The 19644-nt window shown below is 35.8% G+C and overlaps 1 protein-coding gene across 2 annotated transcripts in view; it reads right to left on the reverse strand.

Moving 5' to 3' along the window:
• The window catches only part of OSBPL11 (oxysterol binding protein like 11), a 92068-nt gene that overhangs the window by 22228 nt on the left and 50196 nt on the right, over nucleotides 1-19644 (reverse strand). Inside the window, exons 8-11 of one of the 2 annotated variants that reach the window (XM_055568489.1) lie at nucleotides 14716-14856; nucleotides 7745-8243; nucleotides 4746-4932; nucleotides 259-663 (exon numbers count right to left, since the gene is read on the reverse strand). In XM_055568489.1, coding sequence (XP_055424464.1) covers nucleotides 651-663; nucleotides 4746-4932; nucleotides 7745-8243; nucleotides 14716-14856 — 840 coding nt within the window. In that variant the 3' untranslated portion in view covers nucleotides 259-650. Of the gene's footprint in view, nucleotides 1-258; nucleotides 664-4745; nucleotides 4933-7744; nucleotides 8244-14715; nucleotides 14857-19644 lie in introns of those variants that run through there. The other variant, XM_055568488.1, reaches the window with a different exon arrangement.

A 19644-nucleotide genomic window follows, 5' to 3' on the forward strand; every position in this document is an offset into this window, starting at 1 on the left:
TGGGGTAAAGTGTCATGATGTTTTTAACTCTCAAATGTTTCAGGAATAATAATAACAATAAAACAACAATGACAATAAAGTATGTGTGTATAAATATAGAGAGATTTTGATAAGGCTGTTGTAACAAAATGTTACCAACTGGAAATCTAGGCAAAGGGGACATGAGAATTTTTATAACTCTTCTGTGGGTTTGAAATGATTACAAAAGAAAAGATAAAAATAAGTAAAATAAACAAAATATATCATTAAATGTTTGAAAGTTTCATTGGCTCCCACTGCCTTCAGAATAAATATTGAATTTGTCAACAAAAATATCACTAAAGATAATATGATAGGAATGCTAAATCATAAAAGGAAGGCTGAACATGCCCTATCTTTTAAAGTCCCTCTAACTTTTAAAATAGATTCTGTTATCAACAAAATTGTGGCTACAAAGTAGTTAAATAAATGAAACTATTTTTGTGTAGAAGGGCTATGAAAATTACATACAGAGAAAAAAGGAACTATAAAATTAACCACCTTTCCTCCCACTTGCCAACCTGAATCCTAATCCAGCTGATTTGCTCTCTGGAGCTGCCCTTGGAGATTCAGCCATTGGTGGGCATCAGGCTCGTCAGCACATCTCTGCTTTGCTTGTTTACTGCCTGCTCCTAGCAGGGAATACTGAGTGAGACAGACAACAGCTGAGTTTTAAAAAATGCAGACACAGGAAGTCAAAGGACATGATTATGGACTTCATCAGGAAGAGTGGGTACTGCTGAGCGTTAAGAGTTCACAGAGCAGAGAAGCCTTATGATAAATATTAATGATTTCAAAAGAAGTCCAGTCATTATTTACTCAATATAGACATGGGAGAACTCGCCCTGGAGAAAAACCTTTATTCGTCATTCATATGTTAAATGGCACAAGAGAAAACAAAGAAGAGGAAAATTATATGAAGACAAATGCTGTGAGGCAACTCTCTATAATCATTCACTCCTTAAATGACACGAAAGAGTCCATACAAAAAAAAAAAAAATTAAAAAACCCTGTATGAATGAGATTTATGTGGGAAAGTCTTTCATCACTACTTGACTCAGGTAATACAAGATAATTTACACAATTTACAAATGTAGTAATTGTGTAAATGGCCAGTAAATGTAGACTTTAGCCAGAGCTCTACCTTAATTGACATCAGAGAACTCCTAGGAAGAAATGCTTTTTTGAAATCAATGTAGGAGACCCTTTAGCTGGAGCTCTGGCCTCAATGTACAGAAGACAATTCATATTGGGGAGTAATCCTATATACATAATGAATGGGAAGAAGTCTTTAACAGGAGACTCTTGATGAGTACCAGAGGATTCATAGAGCAGATACAAGTTCAATTAAATGAATGTGAGAAATTCTTTATTCATTGAGCAACACTTGTAAAACATGAGAATTCACTGGAGAACACCACCTTGAATAATATGAATAAAGGAAAGTCTTCAATAACTATTAAAAACCTTATAATATTAAAGATTTCTCCCTGGAGAAATTCTATACATACAGCCAATATGTAGGTGTAACTCTCAAACATGAAGAGAGTGCACAACAGCTGTTTTCAAACTTCTGAAAGGTTATCCTAGAGGAAAAAGGGAGTATCAATTGTACAAAGCTCCAAAAATATCAAATCCAAGGGCTCATACAGAAGTTAACCAGTAGCAGATCAAAACATCATTGGGAAAAGCTATAATTTGACAGGGTGGATAAGACTGTATCTTTAAGAAGAAAGAAACTCACACTTACTGTATTTCCCTCACACTATATACAAAAATAAACTCAAAATGATTTAAAGACCTAAAGCCATAAAACTTCTAGAGAAGAACTTAGGAGAAACACTTTTTATCATAACTTGTAGCAGTATTTTCTTGGATTAGTACAAGAAACAAAAGAAAAAATAAATGAATGGGAACTAATTAAATTTAAAAGCTTTTGCACAGCAAACAAAACCATCAACAAAATGAAAAGAAAAACTATGGAACGTGAGAAATATTTGAAAATGATTTGATCAATAAGGGGTTGACACCACAACACTGTATAGCAATTAACCTCCAATAAAAAGGGGGGGGGGTTAACATCCAAAATACACAAACACCTCATACAACTGAGTATCAAAAAAACCTCAAACAACCCAATCAAAAAGTGGGCAAAAGACCTAAATAGACAGTTTTCCAAAGATGGCATACAGATGGCTAACATGAACATGAAAAGATGCTCAATACTGCTAACCATTAGAGAAATGCAAATCAAAAAACAGTAAGATATTACCTCACCCTTGTCAGAATCACTATTATATCAAAAAATCTCCAAGTATCCAAAGAAACACAAACAAAAAAACCCCAGAAGAATAACTAAGTGATGTGGAGACAGGCAATCTACTGAAAAAAGAATTCAGAGTAAAGATAGTAAAGATGACCCAAGACCTCAGAAAAAGAAGAGAGGCACAGAATAAGAAGATAGAAGAATTGTTTAACAGAGCTGGAAGACACGAAGGACAAACAGAGTTGAACAACATAATAACTGAAATGAAAAATACACTAGAAGAAATCAATAGCAGAATAAATGAGGCAGAAGCACAGATAAGTGAGCTGGAAGACAGAGTAGTGGAAATCACTGCTGCAGAATAGAATAAAGATAAAATAATGAAAAGAAATGAAGACAGTTTAAGAGACCTCTAGGACATTACATGCACCAACATCTGCATAATAGGGGTCCCAGAAGGAGAAGGGTCCCAGAAGAGAATAGGGCTTCCCTAGTGGTTCAGATGGTAAAGAATTGGTTCCCCTCCAATACAGGAGACCTGGGTTCGATCCCTGGGTTGGGAAGATCCCCCGGACGAGGGCATGGTAATCCACTCCAGTATTCTTGCCTGGAGAATCCCCAGGGACAGAGGAGCCTGGTGGGGTCACAAAGAGTGGGATATGACAGTGACTAAACACAGCACAGCACAGAAGGAGAAGAGAGAGAAAAGGCCTGAGAAAATACTTGAAGAGATTACAGAAAACTTCCCTAATATGGGAAAGGAAATAACGACCCAAGTCCAGGAAACACAGAGTCCCATACAGGATAAACCCAAGGAGGAACACACTGAGATACATATTAATCAAACTGACAAAAATTAAAGACAAAGAGAAAATATGAAAAGCAACAAATAACATTCAAGGGAATCTCAATATGGTTATCAGCTAATTTTTTCCAGTAGAAGCTTTGCAAGCTAGGATATATTGTACCTCTGCAGGCTCAATATATTAAAGTGATGAGAAGGAAAAACCTATACCCAAGAAAACTCTACCTAGCAAGGCTCTTGTTCAGAGCTTTACAGAAAAACAAAGGCTAAGAGAATTCAGTACCACCCAATCAGCTTTACAATAATTGCTGAAGGAACTTCTCTAGGCAGAAAAGGCCACAACTAGAAACAAAAAAAGAATTATGAATGGGAAAGTGAAAGTAAAAGTCGTTCAGTGGTGTCCAACTCTTTGCGACCCCATGGACTATACAGTCCACGGATTCTCCAGGCTAGAATACTGGAGTGGGTAGCCGTTCCCTTCTCCAAGAGATCTTCCCAACCCAGGGATTGAACCTAGGTCTCCCACATTGCAGGTGGATTCTTTACCAGCTGAGCCACCAGGAAAGTTATGAATGAGAAAGTTCACCAGTAAACATAAAGCAAAGGCAGGAAATCATCCACAAAATGTGAACCATGATAATACCTTCTCTGAGGATAAAGCACAACGGTTTTGATAATCTCCAGTGGTTCTGTTTGAGTTATTTTTTTTTTTTAATTCTGTGCTTCAGTATTTTGAAATTTGTATTTTTTAAGGCCCATTCAATGCCTGGGAGTCAATAAATCTTTCCACTTCTAAGACTGTTCAGTACCAGCTGTCTGGTAAAGACGTAAAATAGCTATACACACTGAAAGTTTCATACATGACCGAAGCTAGTGCATTCTGGTATAACCATGTAAGAAAACTTTTTGCAATAATAAAGTCAAATTTTCATTCCCTATGACCCAACAATTCCACTCCTAGATAGCTATCAAACATAAATTCATGCATTCACCAATGTTCTAGAAACACTATTTGAAATGGCCCAAAATCAACTTACATACTTTTATATGTTATTCTTTAATACAAACTGTAAAGAAAACTATCCCTACTTCAGAATAATCAGAATAGACATCAAAAGCTAAAACAAGGAGTATTCTTTTGAGGATCCTGTTAGAAAACTTGTCTTCATGTAGTTGGGTGATGTGGACGACTGCTAAAGAGACCAACAAGCCATTAAAGGAGTATGATAACTGGCCCATTCCTAGATGGAATCAGAACAAAGCCATTATTCAGTATTGGTGCCTGAAGATATTGACTTCCATCATTGTGCTTCTTGAATTATTCTTTATAGATTAGTAGATATATTTTCTTCCTAATGTGTAGCAATATTACCTCTACCGAAGTCTCGGTCCAAATCTGAATCACTTTAAAAGCAGAAATTGGACCAGAAACAACGTACCATTTGTTAGGAGTTCTACTTTATTAAAATAGAAAGATCTGTCACTATTTTTAAAATCAGATCATAATTTCCAGAATTCCTTCAAAGATGAAATATATTAAAAAAAATAAACATGAAAGAAATCCAACCTCATTTCACAAAAAACAAAGCAGAAACTGAATGAGTTATAATACAAGATTACACTGATAAGGGCCAGATATCACTAAAATATTCTTACCGGTGCAGTTTGCCACCATAAAACGGCTTAGTATGAAAAGTGATGCTGGCTGAGTACCCAGTTTTTGCACAGTTGACATTGACTTTGCCACCCAGTTCTACCCAAGGAACAGTTAAAATTGACCGGGCATATGCACAAGGCAGAGAAAACGTATACTCTTCTCCATGCTCCAGTAGGCTGAGAATACCTGAATGTGAAAACATGAAGGTGGATAATATGTTTAAAAAACAAACAAAAAAAAGATAGCTATGAAAAATCCATATTAGGATTTTCTTCTGCCTGGTAAAGGAACATCATAATTTTGCTTAATTTTCTTTTCATTTTGGATGAAATTGGATTCATTTACAATTACATTTGACAACAATTCATGGTAACAGTTAATCAAGGTTACTTTCATAATGACCTTATTATCCCTTTGGGTTCATGGAACAAAATTCCCTCTAATGCTCCTAAAGATAAAATAAAACTCAAGTCATAATTTAAGTCCATGCTAGACTGTATCATCATAAGATCTGATCTTTAGCTAGTACTAATAACTTTTAAAGTAGTTTTTAGAATAACTAAATATCTAACATAACATAGAACTTAATCTCAAACAACATGGGGGGAGTTCGTCATTTTATTCTATGCATATTAAGACAGAAAAAAGTTATTTTATGATATAAACTAATGTCATCATAGTAATTTTGCTTGCCAAATTCTGAAATATTTAAGGCAAAACTACAAGAGTTAGAAATGGCAGTTTTCAAACAATATTCTAATGGGGCTTGTTCCATATTAAATGATAGTATATTAAAAGATGACTTTAAAAAACATATAAGAAAGAGAGTTACAGGGAAAAAAAGGGAATTACATTAATGAATAATCAATCTATCACAGATGATTAAGAGACACTGAGGAGACTTGAGCTAATTACATTACTAACCTAAGCTCATTACCTAGTTCACCATCAAAATAAACACTGAACTGGATATGCACTGCTAGTTTGAACTCTGAGGATATCTCTCTCTTAATAAATGCTCATGAAGTACTGTGTTCTTAATGTTCACAAAAAAGGGCAAAAATTATATTTTCATATAGTCAAATTTTTAGGACAAATAGATTGAATTCTAAATCAGTCTACTTTACATAAAGCGACAGCAACTATTTTTTGTATTGTTCCTAGTAGTTTTCACACAGGGCAATAATAAATTGAGCCATATGAAAAGAAACATGGTTTTGAATATATTTATATATAATGGGAGCTGTCAGAGACATATATATATTTGGTTATTCAAGTATTTGATAATAACTTGATTAATTCTAAGTTGGAAAGGAAATCATGTTCCTTTCTAAAAACATTTGACCTTATAAATTGGATTCAGGATCTTTTATTTCTAGGAATATAGTTAACAAAAGTTAACATTCATTATGGAATTTAAGGTCCAAGAAATATGTAATTATTGAAAAGGAAAATACGACTAGCTAGGATAACTGAAATTCAAAGAATTCTAAAATCTCATTTATCTAATAATTAAACACATTTTCCTCCTACTTTAAAAGAAAAACAGCTGCTAACACAAGAAAAATAAATTGTGAGAAGTTCCATTCTCTGATCTAATTTACCTTCTGTTGAAGGTGTCAATGGTAATTTAATTTTAAAAAGACAAATCTATGAATATACAACCAGCACTTAAATAATAATAAAAAAATATCAATACCACCTTCTCATTTAACACATGAGTAAGATATTAATGCTTTTCCTCATTTCTTGAGGTATATGCTTTCTTAGAGTGGGAGAAGCTACCAGATACTATCTGTCTCATGAACTGGTAAGAGTAACTGGCCTTGGGGAGAGTGTGCCAAAGAATGAGGGTCTAAATCTGACTATGCCTTAATTTCTATGATTCTGGACATATTCCATCACTATCAGACTTCAGGTTTTTCATCTCTAAAATAAGTAAACTGCTTTGTGAAGAGCCTAAGGTTAATGTGATAGACCTTATAACAGAGTTAGCCAACTCTTTTTTTTCTTTTTAACTAATACAATATCTTACTATAAACTGACTCATAGCACAAAAGCTGTTAAAGATGAGGAATGCTTGTAAGGAGAATAAAATATTTTCTTCAGGGCTAAAACAACACAATCTCAAAATGTTAGGGTCACAGGCTTAACTACACCATGCTTACAGTGTCAGTTTATATTTAAAACAAATTTTCTCATGCATAGGAGCGTTCCTTTGACATTAAAATAGCAGAGTTTTTTTCTGCCATTATATTTTCATTAACTCTGCAATGATTTCTGTGGAGACTTGTCTGTTGTTGTTAATCTGTTTTTTGTATTCTTAGCCAAAAAACACAGAGCTTCTTTTAATTGTTAAAAGAAATTAAAAGAAAACAATTCCTTTTAAAAACAATTTCTTTTAATTGTTATAATCATTTGTGCTGGAATAGATTTAAAGTTTGGCAGTATATTTTAAAATATTTCATTAATATTTCCTATGATATATAAAAGATACAGACATAGATTTCCCTAGAAAATATTTCTTGGGTGCTATTTATAATAAAAACATGTTTTATGTTTTAAAGCATTATCAATAACTTGAGAAAATATTCACTGCAAAAAAGGAGGACACAACTACATAGAGAGAATCCTAATTTTATAAAACTGAAAGTATGAACACACACACATAGAAAAAATACAAAATACTAGCTAAATTTATCTATCTCTGAATGAAGGGATTAGACATACTTTTTCACCTTGACACTTTTCTAAGTTTACTAAATTTTCTATAATAAAAATAATTTACATTTAAAATCAGGAAAAAAATTGCAAAAAAAATTTTTATTTGTTGATAGATTCACCCTCTCCCCTCTACCAACATTCTAAAACATACTAGGAATTGGGGGAAAAAGTAGTACACATACAGTTCAAATTTACAATTAATATTTATCTAGCTTCCCCCAATCTAAGGCTATAGTTTGATATGAAAAATTGGAGAATAATTTTTTCTACTTACCTTCCCCAACCATTGTCACGCCTATTGACATGCCTAAGAATTTGCTCTTAGTCCAGACATGTGCATTTACACATATCTTCCTCTCTGCACATTCGGCATAAAATCCTGAGACTGGAGGATGATGGGAAACCTGCTCGGCAACAAATCTGACTGTGTAACAGTCTGAACCCATCTGGTTCAAAGCCTCCTCTGATGGAGGTACATGATTTGTGATGGCCTGGGTAGAAGAGCTGTTAATGACACTGGATGCTACCTCACTTTTGGGCATCCTCCAGGAACAGTGAAACGTTTCTCCAATGATAGGATTGTATGGTTTCTTAGCAATGGCTCCCTTACGGCCTTCGTGAAATGAAGTAAGGTAGTACTCAACAAAACGAATCATCCTGTCCTCAGCTGTAGCTCCATTAGTGATGGCTATAAATAGGTCTGGATGAGACATAAAGTCTGCATACATTTCCAACAAGGATCGCTTCTCTAGGATAAATGTAGGAAGCACCACCTAAAACAACAGTAACAACAACAAATCAACCAAAGAGGGAAGTACAAAAAAACAGTAATAAATACTTTCAGAGAATTGAGATGATATTATACACATGAAACAAGAATGCTTTCTGAAAAAGAAAATTCAGAAAAAATTAAAACATGATAGGAAAAATTAAAATTCAAGAGAAGGGTTAGAAGATAAAGGTGAGGACCTTCCTAGTCTGGTCCTCTATTCTCCTATGAGACTTCTGCTTCTTTCAAGTCTGTTTCTTTATTTTGGTCTTTATATTCCTAATTAGAAGTCTTCTCAAAGACCTGATACATCTGTAGAGAATGATTCTTATTTCCCTGAAAATATTTCATTCTAGATGGGTATTAAAAGCAGAGTCACAAAAGAAAAGTAATTTGTCTCAGTAAAAAATAAGCGTGTTATACTTTGAGGAAATCAAAATTGAAAAAGACACACATACCCCAATGTGCATTGCAACACTATTTACAAGAGCTAGGACATGGAAGCAACCTAGATGTCTATCAACAGATGAATGGATAAAGAAGTTGTGGTACATATATGCAATGGAATATTACTCAGCCATAAAAAGGGATGCATGTGAGTCCGTTCTAATGAGGAAGACGAACCCAGAGCTTATTATACAGAGTGAAGTAAGTCAGAAAGACAAACATGGTATATTAATGCATATACATGGAATCTAGAAAGATGATGCTGATGAACCTATTCACTGGGCAGCAGTGGATATGCAGACATAAAGAAGAGACTTATGGACACAGAATGGAAGAAGAGGGTGGGACTAATGGAGACAATAGCAAGGAAACATATATACTACCATATGTAAAATAGATAGTCAATGGGAATTTGCTGTATGTAACAATCTAGAGCGGAGAAGGCAATGGCACCCCACTCCAGTACTCTTGCCTGGAAAATCCTATGGACGGAGGGGCCTGGTGAGCTGCAGTCCATGGGGTCACTAGGAGTCGGACACAACTAAGCGACTTCACTTTATTTTTTCCACTCTCCTGCATTGGAGAAGGAAATGGCAACCCACTCCAGTGTTCTTGCCTGGAGAATCCTAGGGACGGGGGAGCCTGGTGGGCTGCCGTCTATGGGGTCGCACAGAGTCGGACACAACTGAAGTGACTTAGCAGCAGCAGCAGCAGCAACAATCTAGAGGGGTGGGATGGGGAGGGAGGTGGGAAGAAGGTTCAAGAGGGAGGGAACATTATGTGTACCTATGACTGATTCATGTTAATGTATGGCAGGAGCAAGCACAATGTTATGAATCAATTATTCTTCAATTAAAAATAAATTTAAAAATATAAGCATGCTTAAAAGGAAATAGCCTTTCCAAATGGTTAAGGTCAAACAATCAATTCAGGACTTAAAGAGGGTCAACTAAAAAAAAAAAAAACAATCACTTCAAATTCCTAGATTGGATAAAAGTATCATAAGGGGAAAGACATAAGGGAAGAGAATGGTAATTTACATTTAATTTTAACCTCAAGAAGACGAATTCTAAGAAAAGACCTTTTGATACTTAAAGCCAGGTAAATAGAAGGAAGATTAAACATTTTATTTAAAGCAGAATTGGAGAAGCACTGAAATTGGTTCAACTCTGTGACAAAACAATCTGGCAACATTTTTTCAAGAGCCTGAAGATTTCATATCCATTTAGCCTAATAATGATTCTTCGAAGAATCTAGTCTTAGGAAGTAAGAAATGTGAAAATAAAATTAAAACAGTCTATGTTTTTTACTCTGTACTGTGCTTAATCAGTTCAGTTGTGTCCAGTTCTTTGCAACCCCGTGGACTGTAGCCCACCAGATTCCTCGATCTATGGGGATTGTCCAGGCAAGAATACTGGAATGGGTTTGGAGAAGAAGCTATGCCCTTCTCCAGGAGATCCCAGCCCAGGGATCGAACCCAGGTCTCCCACATTGCAAGTGGATTCTTAACTAGCTGAGCCTCAGGGATGCCCAAGAATACTCTGGGTCTAGTTAAATGATATGATAAAAGGGTACAAAGTAACCCTCTATAAATTAAATGATTGATATTAAGACAATTTCCCACCTAGCCCTCTTCTCCTTCCTAACTCCTACTTGCTTTACCTACCAAGCAAGAAGTTAGAAGAATTTTCTTCTAGGGGAACTTGACTAACCATAGAGGAAAAATCTAATGATACTAACATCAGGTTCCCCAACAAATTCAGATTACTCAATGTTGAAAAGCACAGGCTCCACTCACATGTTCAAAACTTAAAATCAGGTTTTTAGTTCCTCTATACTTAAACATGAGCAGAAATCCAAGAAACATCAGATCTCTAAGAATACCTCTCCTAAGAAATATAAAGAAAATATACAGCCAAGATTGTACTCACTATTCACTTTCCTCTAAGTAACACTGTTACAGGGTACATATATAGGTGGTAAAACTATAAATGAAAGTAGGGGAATGATTAACACAAAAGACAAGTTAAGTTGTTACATTCAGGAGAAAACAGAGGACTACAGCTGGAAGGGGCAGTCAGAGAGCTTCCAAGATCTGGCAATGTTCTGTAACTTAATCAGAGGTGAGTACACAGGTATTTGTTTTACCATTGTTTTCTGAACTGTTTCTATGCACTCTAAGCCAGTATTCTATATGTATAATACACTTCACAAAGAAAAGATATTAACTGAAAAAATGGAAATGTTATAAAATTGGATATAAAATATAATTATATAAAGAAAAACTGAAAAGAAATCACAAAAAGTAACATTTGTGTTAGGATGGTAGAATTATAGATTTTTTCCTTTCATTTTTCAAAAACTTTCTTTGAGAAGTTTATACTAAATTCATGACACTATTTTTAAAAGAACAAAATAATGGAGGAAATGGCTATTACTTATTTACAATATGCAAGTAAGGACCTTCTTTGTTGCTGTAGTCACAGTACCTAGAACAGTGTCTGGAATATACGGTGGCCTGACATCACTTCATGGGAAATAGATGGGGAAACAGTGTCAGACTTTATTTTTTGGGGCTCCAAAATCACTGCAGATGGTGACTGCAGCCATGAAATTAAAAGACGCTTACTCCTTGGAAGGAAAGTTATGACCAACCTAGATAGCATATTGAAAAGCAGAGACATTACTTTGCCAACAAATGTCTGTCTAGTTAAGGCTATGGATTTTCCAGTGGTCGTGTAGGGATGTGACAGTTGGACTGTGAAGAAAGCTGAGCGCCGAAGAATTGATGCTTTTGAACTGTGGTGTTGGAGAAGACTCTTGAGAGTCCCTTGGACTGCAAGGAGATCCAACCAGTCCATCCTAAAGGAGATTGGTCCTGGGTGTTCATTGGAAGGACTGATGCTGAAGCTGAAACTCCAATACTTTGGCCACCTCACGGAAAGAGTTGACTCACTGGAAAAGACCCTGATGCTGGGAGGGATTGGGGGCAGGAGGAGAAGGGGACGACAGAGGATGAGATGGCTGGATGGCATCACCAACTTGATGGACATGAGTTTGGGTAAACTCCGGGAGTTGGTGATGAACAGGGAGGCCTGGTGTGCTGTGATTCATGGGGTTGCAAAGAGTCGGACACGACTGAGCGACTGAACTGAACTGAACTGAATACCTCATAAACTCCAACATTGTTCTTATGACTTACAAACCTAAATTTACTAGAAGACAGTAAACACCACAATAACCAAATAAACTCTATACCTACTGCTCATTTTAACCAATTTTAAAACTACTGTTTTCTGAACCACTAATACAAAAATATTTCTAGAATAAAAATGATACCCAGTTGAAATAGTAAGATTAGATGAAAGATGAATTGTTAGATGGCTTTCTTTATTTCTAAAATATCTGCTTCTTAGTAGGTTATTAACTTAACCAACTTACAAACTTTCTTATAATTACTATAAATCTAAGTAGAGAAATATGTTTTTTGATTTTGAAATACTTCAAAGTGAATGTTAGAAGCAAAATGCTTTTAAGTTACATTTTCAGGTAAGTAATTCACTGGAATCAAACAACCTTTTAATTTATACTTTTGTTACCTCACAGGCATTGAAAATCTCAGTTCGAAATATACATCCTGAAGTCAATTTTGAAATTCCAAACTAACGCAAAGTAGCGTTAGTAGTGATTCAAAATATATAATTCCACAGTAAGTAATGTCTAACATACATAGGTTTTGAACCTCATTGACTTTCTAAATCAACGTCATGGATTACTTGTTAAAACAAATTAAGGCACACTCATTAGATAAACTGGGAATGGAGAAGATGGGCCTAAAATTAAAAATTATACATCAGTGCTTCTCAAACTTTAATGTATATATACATATTTATTGAAACACAGATTCTGTTTCTCTAACTTTGAGATTGGGGCTGAGATTATACATTTCTAACAAGTTCTCAGGTGATGGTGATGATACTGACTTTCAGATTTTTTTTCTTCTTTCAGTTCTAAGGCATAACTGACAAATAAAATCATAAGTTATTTAAAGTGTACATTGTAGTGATTTGATATACACATATATAGTTAAAGGGGGCTTCCCTGGTAGCTCAGCTGGTAAAGAATTCACCTGCAATGCAGGAGATCCTGGTTCGATTCCTGGGTCAGGAAGTTCCCCTGGAGAAGGGATAGGCTACCTACTCCAGCATTCTTGGGCTTCCCTGGTGACTCAGATGGTAGGAATCCACCTGCAATGTGGGAGACCTGGGTTCAGTCCCTGGTTAAGAAGATCCCCTGGAGGAGGGCATGGCAACCCACTCAAGTATTCTTGCCTGGTGAATCCCCATGGACAGAGGAGCCTGGCAGGCTACAGTCCATGTGGTCACAGAGAGTCGGACACAACTAAGCAACTAAGCACAGCACACAGTAAAAGGACTTCCACCATCAAATTAGTTCATGCCACATTTTTAAAGTAGCAAGCCTTCAGACCAGGGGTGTGCAAACTATGGCCTTCAGGTCAAATCTGGCCTCCTGTTTGTGTAATAGTTTTGTGTGGAAATACACCCATTCCAATCCAACATATTGGGTTGGCCAAAAGGTTTGTTCTGTAAGGTGTCACGGACTTCCCTGGTGGCTCGGATGGTAAAGCGTCTGTCTACAATGCAGGAGACCCGCGTTCGATCCCTGGGTTGGGAAGATCCCCTGGAGAAGGAAATGGCAATCCACTCCAGTACTATTGCCTAGAAAATCCCACAGAGGCTACAGTCCATGGGGTCGCAAAGAGTTGGACACGACTGAGCGACTTCACTTGCTTACTTGCTTGCTTGTAAGGTATTACACAGAAAAACCCAAATGAACTTTTTGGTTAACCCAGTATTATCCTGGCTGCTTTTACAAAGGCTGAGTTGAATACTGCTGATCCTTAAACAATATGGGTTTGAAATGCAGGTCTACTCATACATGGATTTTTTTTTCCAATAAATATACAAAATATACATGTAGAACATCATGTGCAAGACTTGTACTGAGGTGGATAGTCCACCCTTACACAGGCTTAAGGGGAGTAATACATAATATAAAATGAATATGTTAGTTTTATTACTGTTTCATAACTTTGCTTTCAAAGAATTATATTACCATAACTATCATACCTCTCTCATAAGGCAAGAAACTGTGTATTATCACAGGTATGTGGGATTTTCAAAAATTGAACAATGTTTCCTATATTGTATCATGAATATGACTGTAATACTGTACGTCACAAAAATTTTATAACAATATTCATTAGTATATAGGCTAGGCTACCATGAAGCTTATTACACTAGGATACCATAAAACAATCATGTTGCTGCTTCATCATTATCAATGCATAAATTATTATACCTGTAAATAAACATGAATATTTTTCATGTTCTTTTCATTTTTGATGTCTAGTATTAGTAATACATATAAACAAAAGTTGTGCTGAGTATTTTTGTTATTGGTAAGGCTTCCAGTAAATAAATTAGTACCTAAGTTTTGAGGGATTTCAAAAATTATATGTGGATTTTCAACTGCATGAGGGCCTAGTGTCCCTAACCCCTACACTGTTCAAGAATCAACTACAGCTACCTCAGAGATCTATGCCCACATAGCTAAAAACATCTACTATCTGATACTTTACAGAAAATGTTTGCTGACCTCTGTTACAGATAATACCCAAAATGTACTATCAAACATGGGAAATAAGAATAAAGCAGCAGGATCAATGACTTTAATAGTTTTATGGGATTAAATCCTTTTCTTTAGATTTTCCAATTCTGTATTCCAATGGACTCTTTTATTTTGCACAAAAACAAGACTATAGGTCTTTAGTTGCCATGTGACTTAATCTGCACAAAAAAACCATCACATTTTTAATGAAAATAAGAAATGTTGATCAGGAGAAAAAGAAACCAACTCATAAAGATTAAAAAGCCCTGACAGCATTAACAATTATAGGTATAGTCCTGACCAAATGATCTTCATAGACTGTTTATCCCATTACTTACTCTTGTTAAGTCCATGCCCAGCTTGAGCTGTGATAAGAGATGTAGAATAACACTGCGTTGTTCTTCCACAGCTCCCAGGTCATCCTCCTTGTTGTCACAAGTATCCTCCACCTCATCATCTGCATTTATTTCTTCAGGTTCCTTGATGCAAAATAAAGCAAAAGTCTATTGTTACAAGTGCATATCAATATGCACTAAGAATAAAAGCATAAACATCAGATGATGACATATTGGGCCTAAACGAAACTGAGAGCAGGCAAAAATCTTTCTGAAAATACAACTTACATCATTTGGCCATGGAATAGATTTGCTTCAAAGAACACATTATCACTGACATTGGACATACTGTTGTTTTGTCATATGCATCACACATAAAATACATATACTTTGTGAAAATAGGATTTTTCAGGAAGAATGAAAAATGTCTCATCTGAAACTTAGGCTTTGAAGGCTTTCTCCACCTGCCTAGGGGCCCTACTACTATCAATAATTCAAGATGTTTTGAGAATTAAATATTTGCCCCATTTTTAAGCTAATACTGTAAAAGTAAAATTTTAAAGTGACTGTACATATCAAGTCTAACTTCTGTAATCTGTATTTAGATATTTACTCATCCTTGGAGTTGTCAGGAAAAAACTGTGGGGATGAAGAGAATTCTAGGTGCAGGTATGGAAACCCTGTAGTTGGTTATGCAGTCTTAAGACTACAAAACATTCTCTGTACAGTTTTTCAATCAATCAATAAAACAACCCCTTGAAAAGCCAAAATTGTTTACCCTCCTCCTCCAAATAACTGCTTAAAAGAAATCTAATTTCATTTCATTTTTTAAATTAGGTTTATTTGTTAATTTTGGCTGTGCTGAGTCTTTGTTGCTGCACATGGGCTTTCTTTAGTTGTGGCAAGAGGAGGTTACCCTCTATTTGTGGTGCATGAGTTTCTCATTTAAGTGACTTCTCCTATTGCAGAGCACAGGCTCAAGAGCACGTGGGCTTCAGCAGTTGTAGTTCACTGGCTCAGTAGGTGCAGCTCACTGGCTCAGTAGTTGTGGCACAAAGGCTTATCTGCCCTGTGGCATGTGGAATCTTCCTTGACCAGGGATCAAATTTGTGCTCCCTGTATTGGCAGATGGATTCTTTACCACTGGACCGACCACCAGAGAAGTCACAGAAATCTAATCTCTTATTTTTATTTAAACAACAAGTAACAGTTTCAAATCCCAAAATTCTAAATAATTTTATTGGATGTCACTTTCCATGTTTATGTGGGGATGGAATACGATCTTTCTCAGGAGTACCTCTTTTCGTTACCTTTGTGCAAGAGAGCTTTCATGAGTATATTATCTTTGGTAATGTGTTAAATTTTAAGTTATGAGGGTTTTAAAAAAGAAATGATTCTGTTAATGTCTCTGCTTTTAATTTTCTATTCCCATAAACAAATCCTATCAAACAAGAAGCCCATCTGTTCTCTGTAGCTAGACAAAGAAAACCAATCCTAATCAGGCATAAAATCAAGAACTTAATATTCTTAAAATATTAAAAACAAAATATAAAACTTGGTGATAGAGATGAAAAATAATGAATTTCTGGTCATTCCTTTGCCTTTGTTCTCTTTTTTCTTCTTCCTTTCTATCATCCCTTCTATCAGTAAAATCCTTATTATATCAGATTCTGACCAATTAATAGTCCAGTTCAGAAAGCAAAGAAGAACTAAAGAGCCTCTTGATGAAAGTGAAAGAGGAGAGTGAAAAAGTTGGCTTAAAACTCAACATTCAGAAAACGAAGATCATGGCATCCGGTCCCATCACTTTATTGCAAATAGATGGGGAAACAATGGAAACAGTGCCAGACTTTATTTTTTGGGCCTCCAAAATCACTGCAGATGGTGACTGCAGCCATGAAATTAGAAGATGTTTGCTCCTTGGAAGAAAAGCTATGACCAACCTAGAGAGCATATTAAAAAGCAGAGACATTACTCTGCCAACAAAGGTCCGTCTAGTCAAAGCTATGGTTTTTCCAGTGTCACACATGTGGATGTGAGAGTTGGACTATAAAGAAAGCTGAGCACCGAAGAATTGGTGCTTTTGAACTGTGGTGTTGGAGAAAACTCTTAAGAGTCCTTTGGACTGCAAGGAGATCAAACCAATCAATCCTAAAGGAAATCAGTCTTGAATACTCATTGGAAGAACTGATGCTGAAGTGGAAACTCCAATACTTTGGCCACCTGATGTGAAGAACTGACTCACTGAAAAAGACCCTGATGCTGGGAAAGACTGAAAAAGACCCTGATGCAGGAGGAGGAGGGGACGACACAGAATGAGATGGCTGGATGGCATCACCGACTCGATGGACATGAGTTTGAGTGAGCTTCAGGAGTTGGTGATGGAGAGGGAAGCCTGGTGTGCCACAGTCCATGGGGTCACAAAGAGTCAGACACGACTCAGGCAACTGAACTGAACTGAGTCCAGTTCATTTCTTCAGAGACCAAATACAACAACTGCTTGTATATACCACAATTATTTGTTTTTATGACCTTAAGGAGAGATTCCCAAAGGTGAATTTCTCAATTTCCCTTTTCTATGGCTAGTAAGTCTGTCAGGAAGTACTTCCTGTAATCTACTCTAAGTCAGTTGCATAATATAGTTTATTTGTGAATGTATACTTATTATAAATCAGAGGAAAAAACTGATCATTCCTCTTTCTATATTTCATTTGAGAAATGTCGAGGGGGGAAAAATACAGATCTTGATTAAATAATGTCTTTCAGCTTCTGAAAGGTACTATTACATTCGAGGTCAGAACCTAGGACACAGATTAATAATGCAAATATATCCTTAACATTATTATACACAGTTATACCCAAAGTTTATTGTGTAGTTTAATGAAAATAGTATTAAACTAAAGAGATAAAACAAATTTGACAGAAAAGCTAAAGAACATATTTTTGTTATCTTTATAAAAATAGTCAAACACTTAATAGAAAAAAAAAGGAATTACATTCGCAAATAAATACTGATTCTAAAGTATGATATGAATGGAAGATTCTGGAAGCTCTCTTTTCTTTTTCAAACGCCTCTTCTTAGAGATCACGCCTTTCTCAAACAAAAGCTTAAGGTTAAAAAAAAAAAGGCATTACCAAAATTCAAACAAACTGCTCAAATGTATAAAATCCCTACAAACTCAGAATGACTAGTAAATACAGTGGCAAAAGCAGTTGAGTTTCTAGGTATTCATAATATCTGGAGATTGCATGGCAAAAGGAAATTCCACAAAACTCATACCAACGCCATTTTTTGTTTTCCTGATTTCTGACTTGGGCACTAAGGAACTGTGGGCTTCATTCTAGCCTCTAGCATTTATCTTCTCTATCACCTGACGGCAACATTTCCACCACTATAATACATGTTTCCAGCTTGCACTGACACTTATATTCCAAAAAAGGCATATGTGAAATTTTCAAACAATTCAGGTCTATTCTTGTATGCTTGAAAGTGAAAGTTGCTCAGTTGTGTCTGACTCTTTGTGACCCCATGGACTATACAGTCCATGGAATTCTTCAGGCCAGAATACTGGAATGGGTAGCCTTTCCCTTCTTCAGAGGATCTTCCCAACCCAGGGATCAAACCCGGGTCTCCCGCATTGCAGATTCTTTACCAGCTGAGCCACCAGGAAAGCTTGAGTGGAGTCTAAAATCTTTTGTTAACTGAGAAAAAAGAATCTATGCAATTAGAGTTTTTTCTGTTTGCACTGGGTCATACACTAGGCTACTCATTTCAAAAGGTTTGGAAATTCAACAATCCTCTCCCCCACATCTCTGTGCCCATCTCTACCATGTTTCTATCCTGATCTCCAACATGTTTTGTATTCTCATTTAGAAGAATAAAAATGTTGTGGAGTATATGACCTATTGTTTGCAATTTTTCACAAAAAATTATAGTCCTGATCTCTGCAAAGCTTTGGTTTCATCATTTCCAAACTGTTTTTCATGTACATTAACAATCATACATCCTCTTCCCACATAAAATTCAACATGTTTATAAACTATACTAAACCTTTTCTCTTAAAAAGCTTTCTTTCTAATTTTGCTAGGTTTTGTGAATTTTAATCTCAATTTAGGCTCAAAAACTTGGAAGTCATTTGTGATCCAACCCTATATCCAGTCAATCACAAGTTCAACTGATTTTTTATTTGAAATGCATATTACCTGTTCATGTCTTCATTCCTACTTCCACAGACTTCTATCCACACTTCAATTCCAAGTCATATGATATACCAATCTTCTTATACATTTTGCATCCCTCCTCATGCTCATGATCTCAGTATCTGTCACAGTAAGACTAAATTTTTCTGCCTGACTTTACACTGTATTCTGTGTAGCAGAGTTCCAGGAATAATTATTCCACAAAGAATGCGACATGAATGGCCATCTGGATTTGTAAAACCCAACAACCCTGGGGTCATTTTCCATAAACTAGGTGCTCTGCTAAATTTACTTTATTTTAATAACAACTTATAATGTATTATTACCCCTACTTTGCAAATGAGAAAGTTAAGCATGGTTAATGAGTTGGCCCACATGTTAGTAAATGACAGGACCCAGGTTCACCAGCATCAGGCAAGCCTTCCCCACAGTAAGTAGGAACTCTAAATGATTTTAAGTCTCTCCAGTGAAAGAACGGTCTTCTATTTTTGTGTCTCCTCTAATTCTTAACATTGGACTTGTCATACACTAATATAACTTAATGAATACTTACTAACTGCTTGACTTCACAAATGAATTAGTTAAGAAACTAAGAAAAAAGGGATTTTTTTCTTTCTTCTTCCTCAGCCACCCTGCTGCCACTGCCTGCCTCCTTGAGTCAAAACCTTTGCCAGCTTTGGAAGTCCCTGTGTTATATGTTTCTTTCAAGCAGTAATTTACTAATATATAAAT

The sequence above is a fragment of the Bubalus kerabau genome, chromosome 2 (genome assembly GCF_029407905.1).
Source record: "Bubalus kerabau isolate K-KA32 ecotype Philippines breed swamp buffalo chromosome 2, PCC_UOA_SB_1v2, whole genome shotgun sequence".
Taxonomy (NCBI): domain Eukaryota; kingdom Metazoa; phylum Chordata; class Mammalia; order Artiodactyla; family Bovidae; genus Bubalus; species Bubalus kerabau.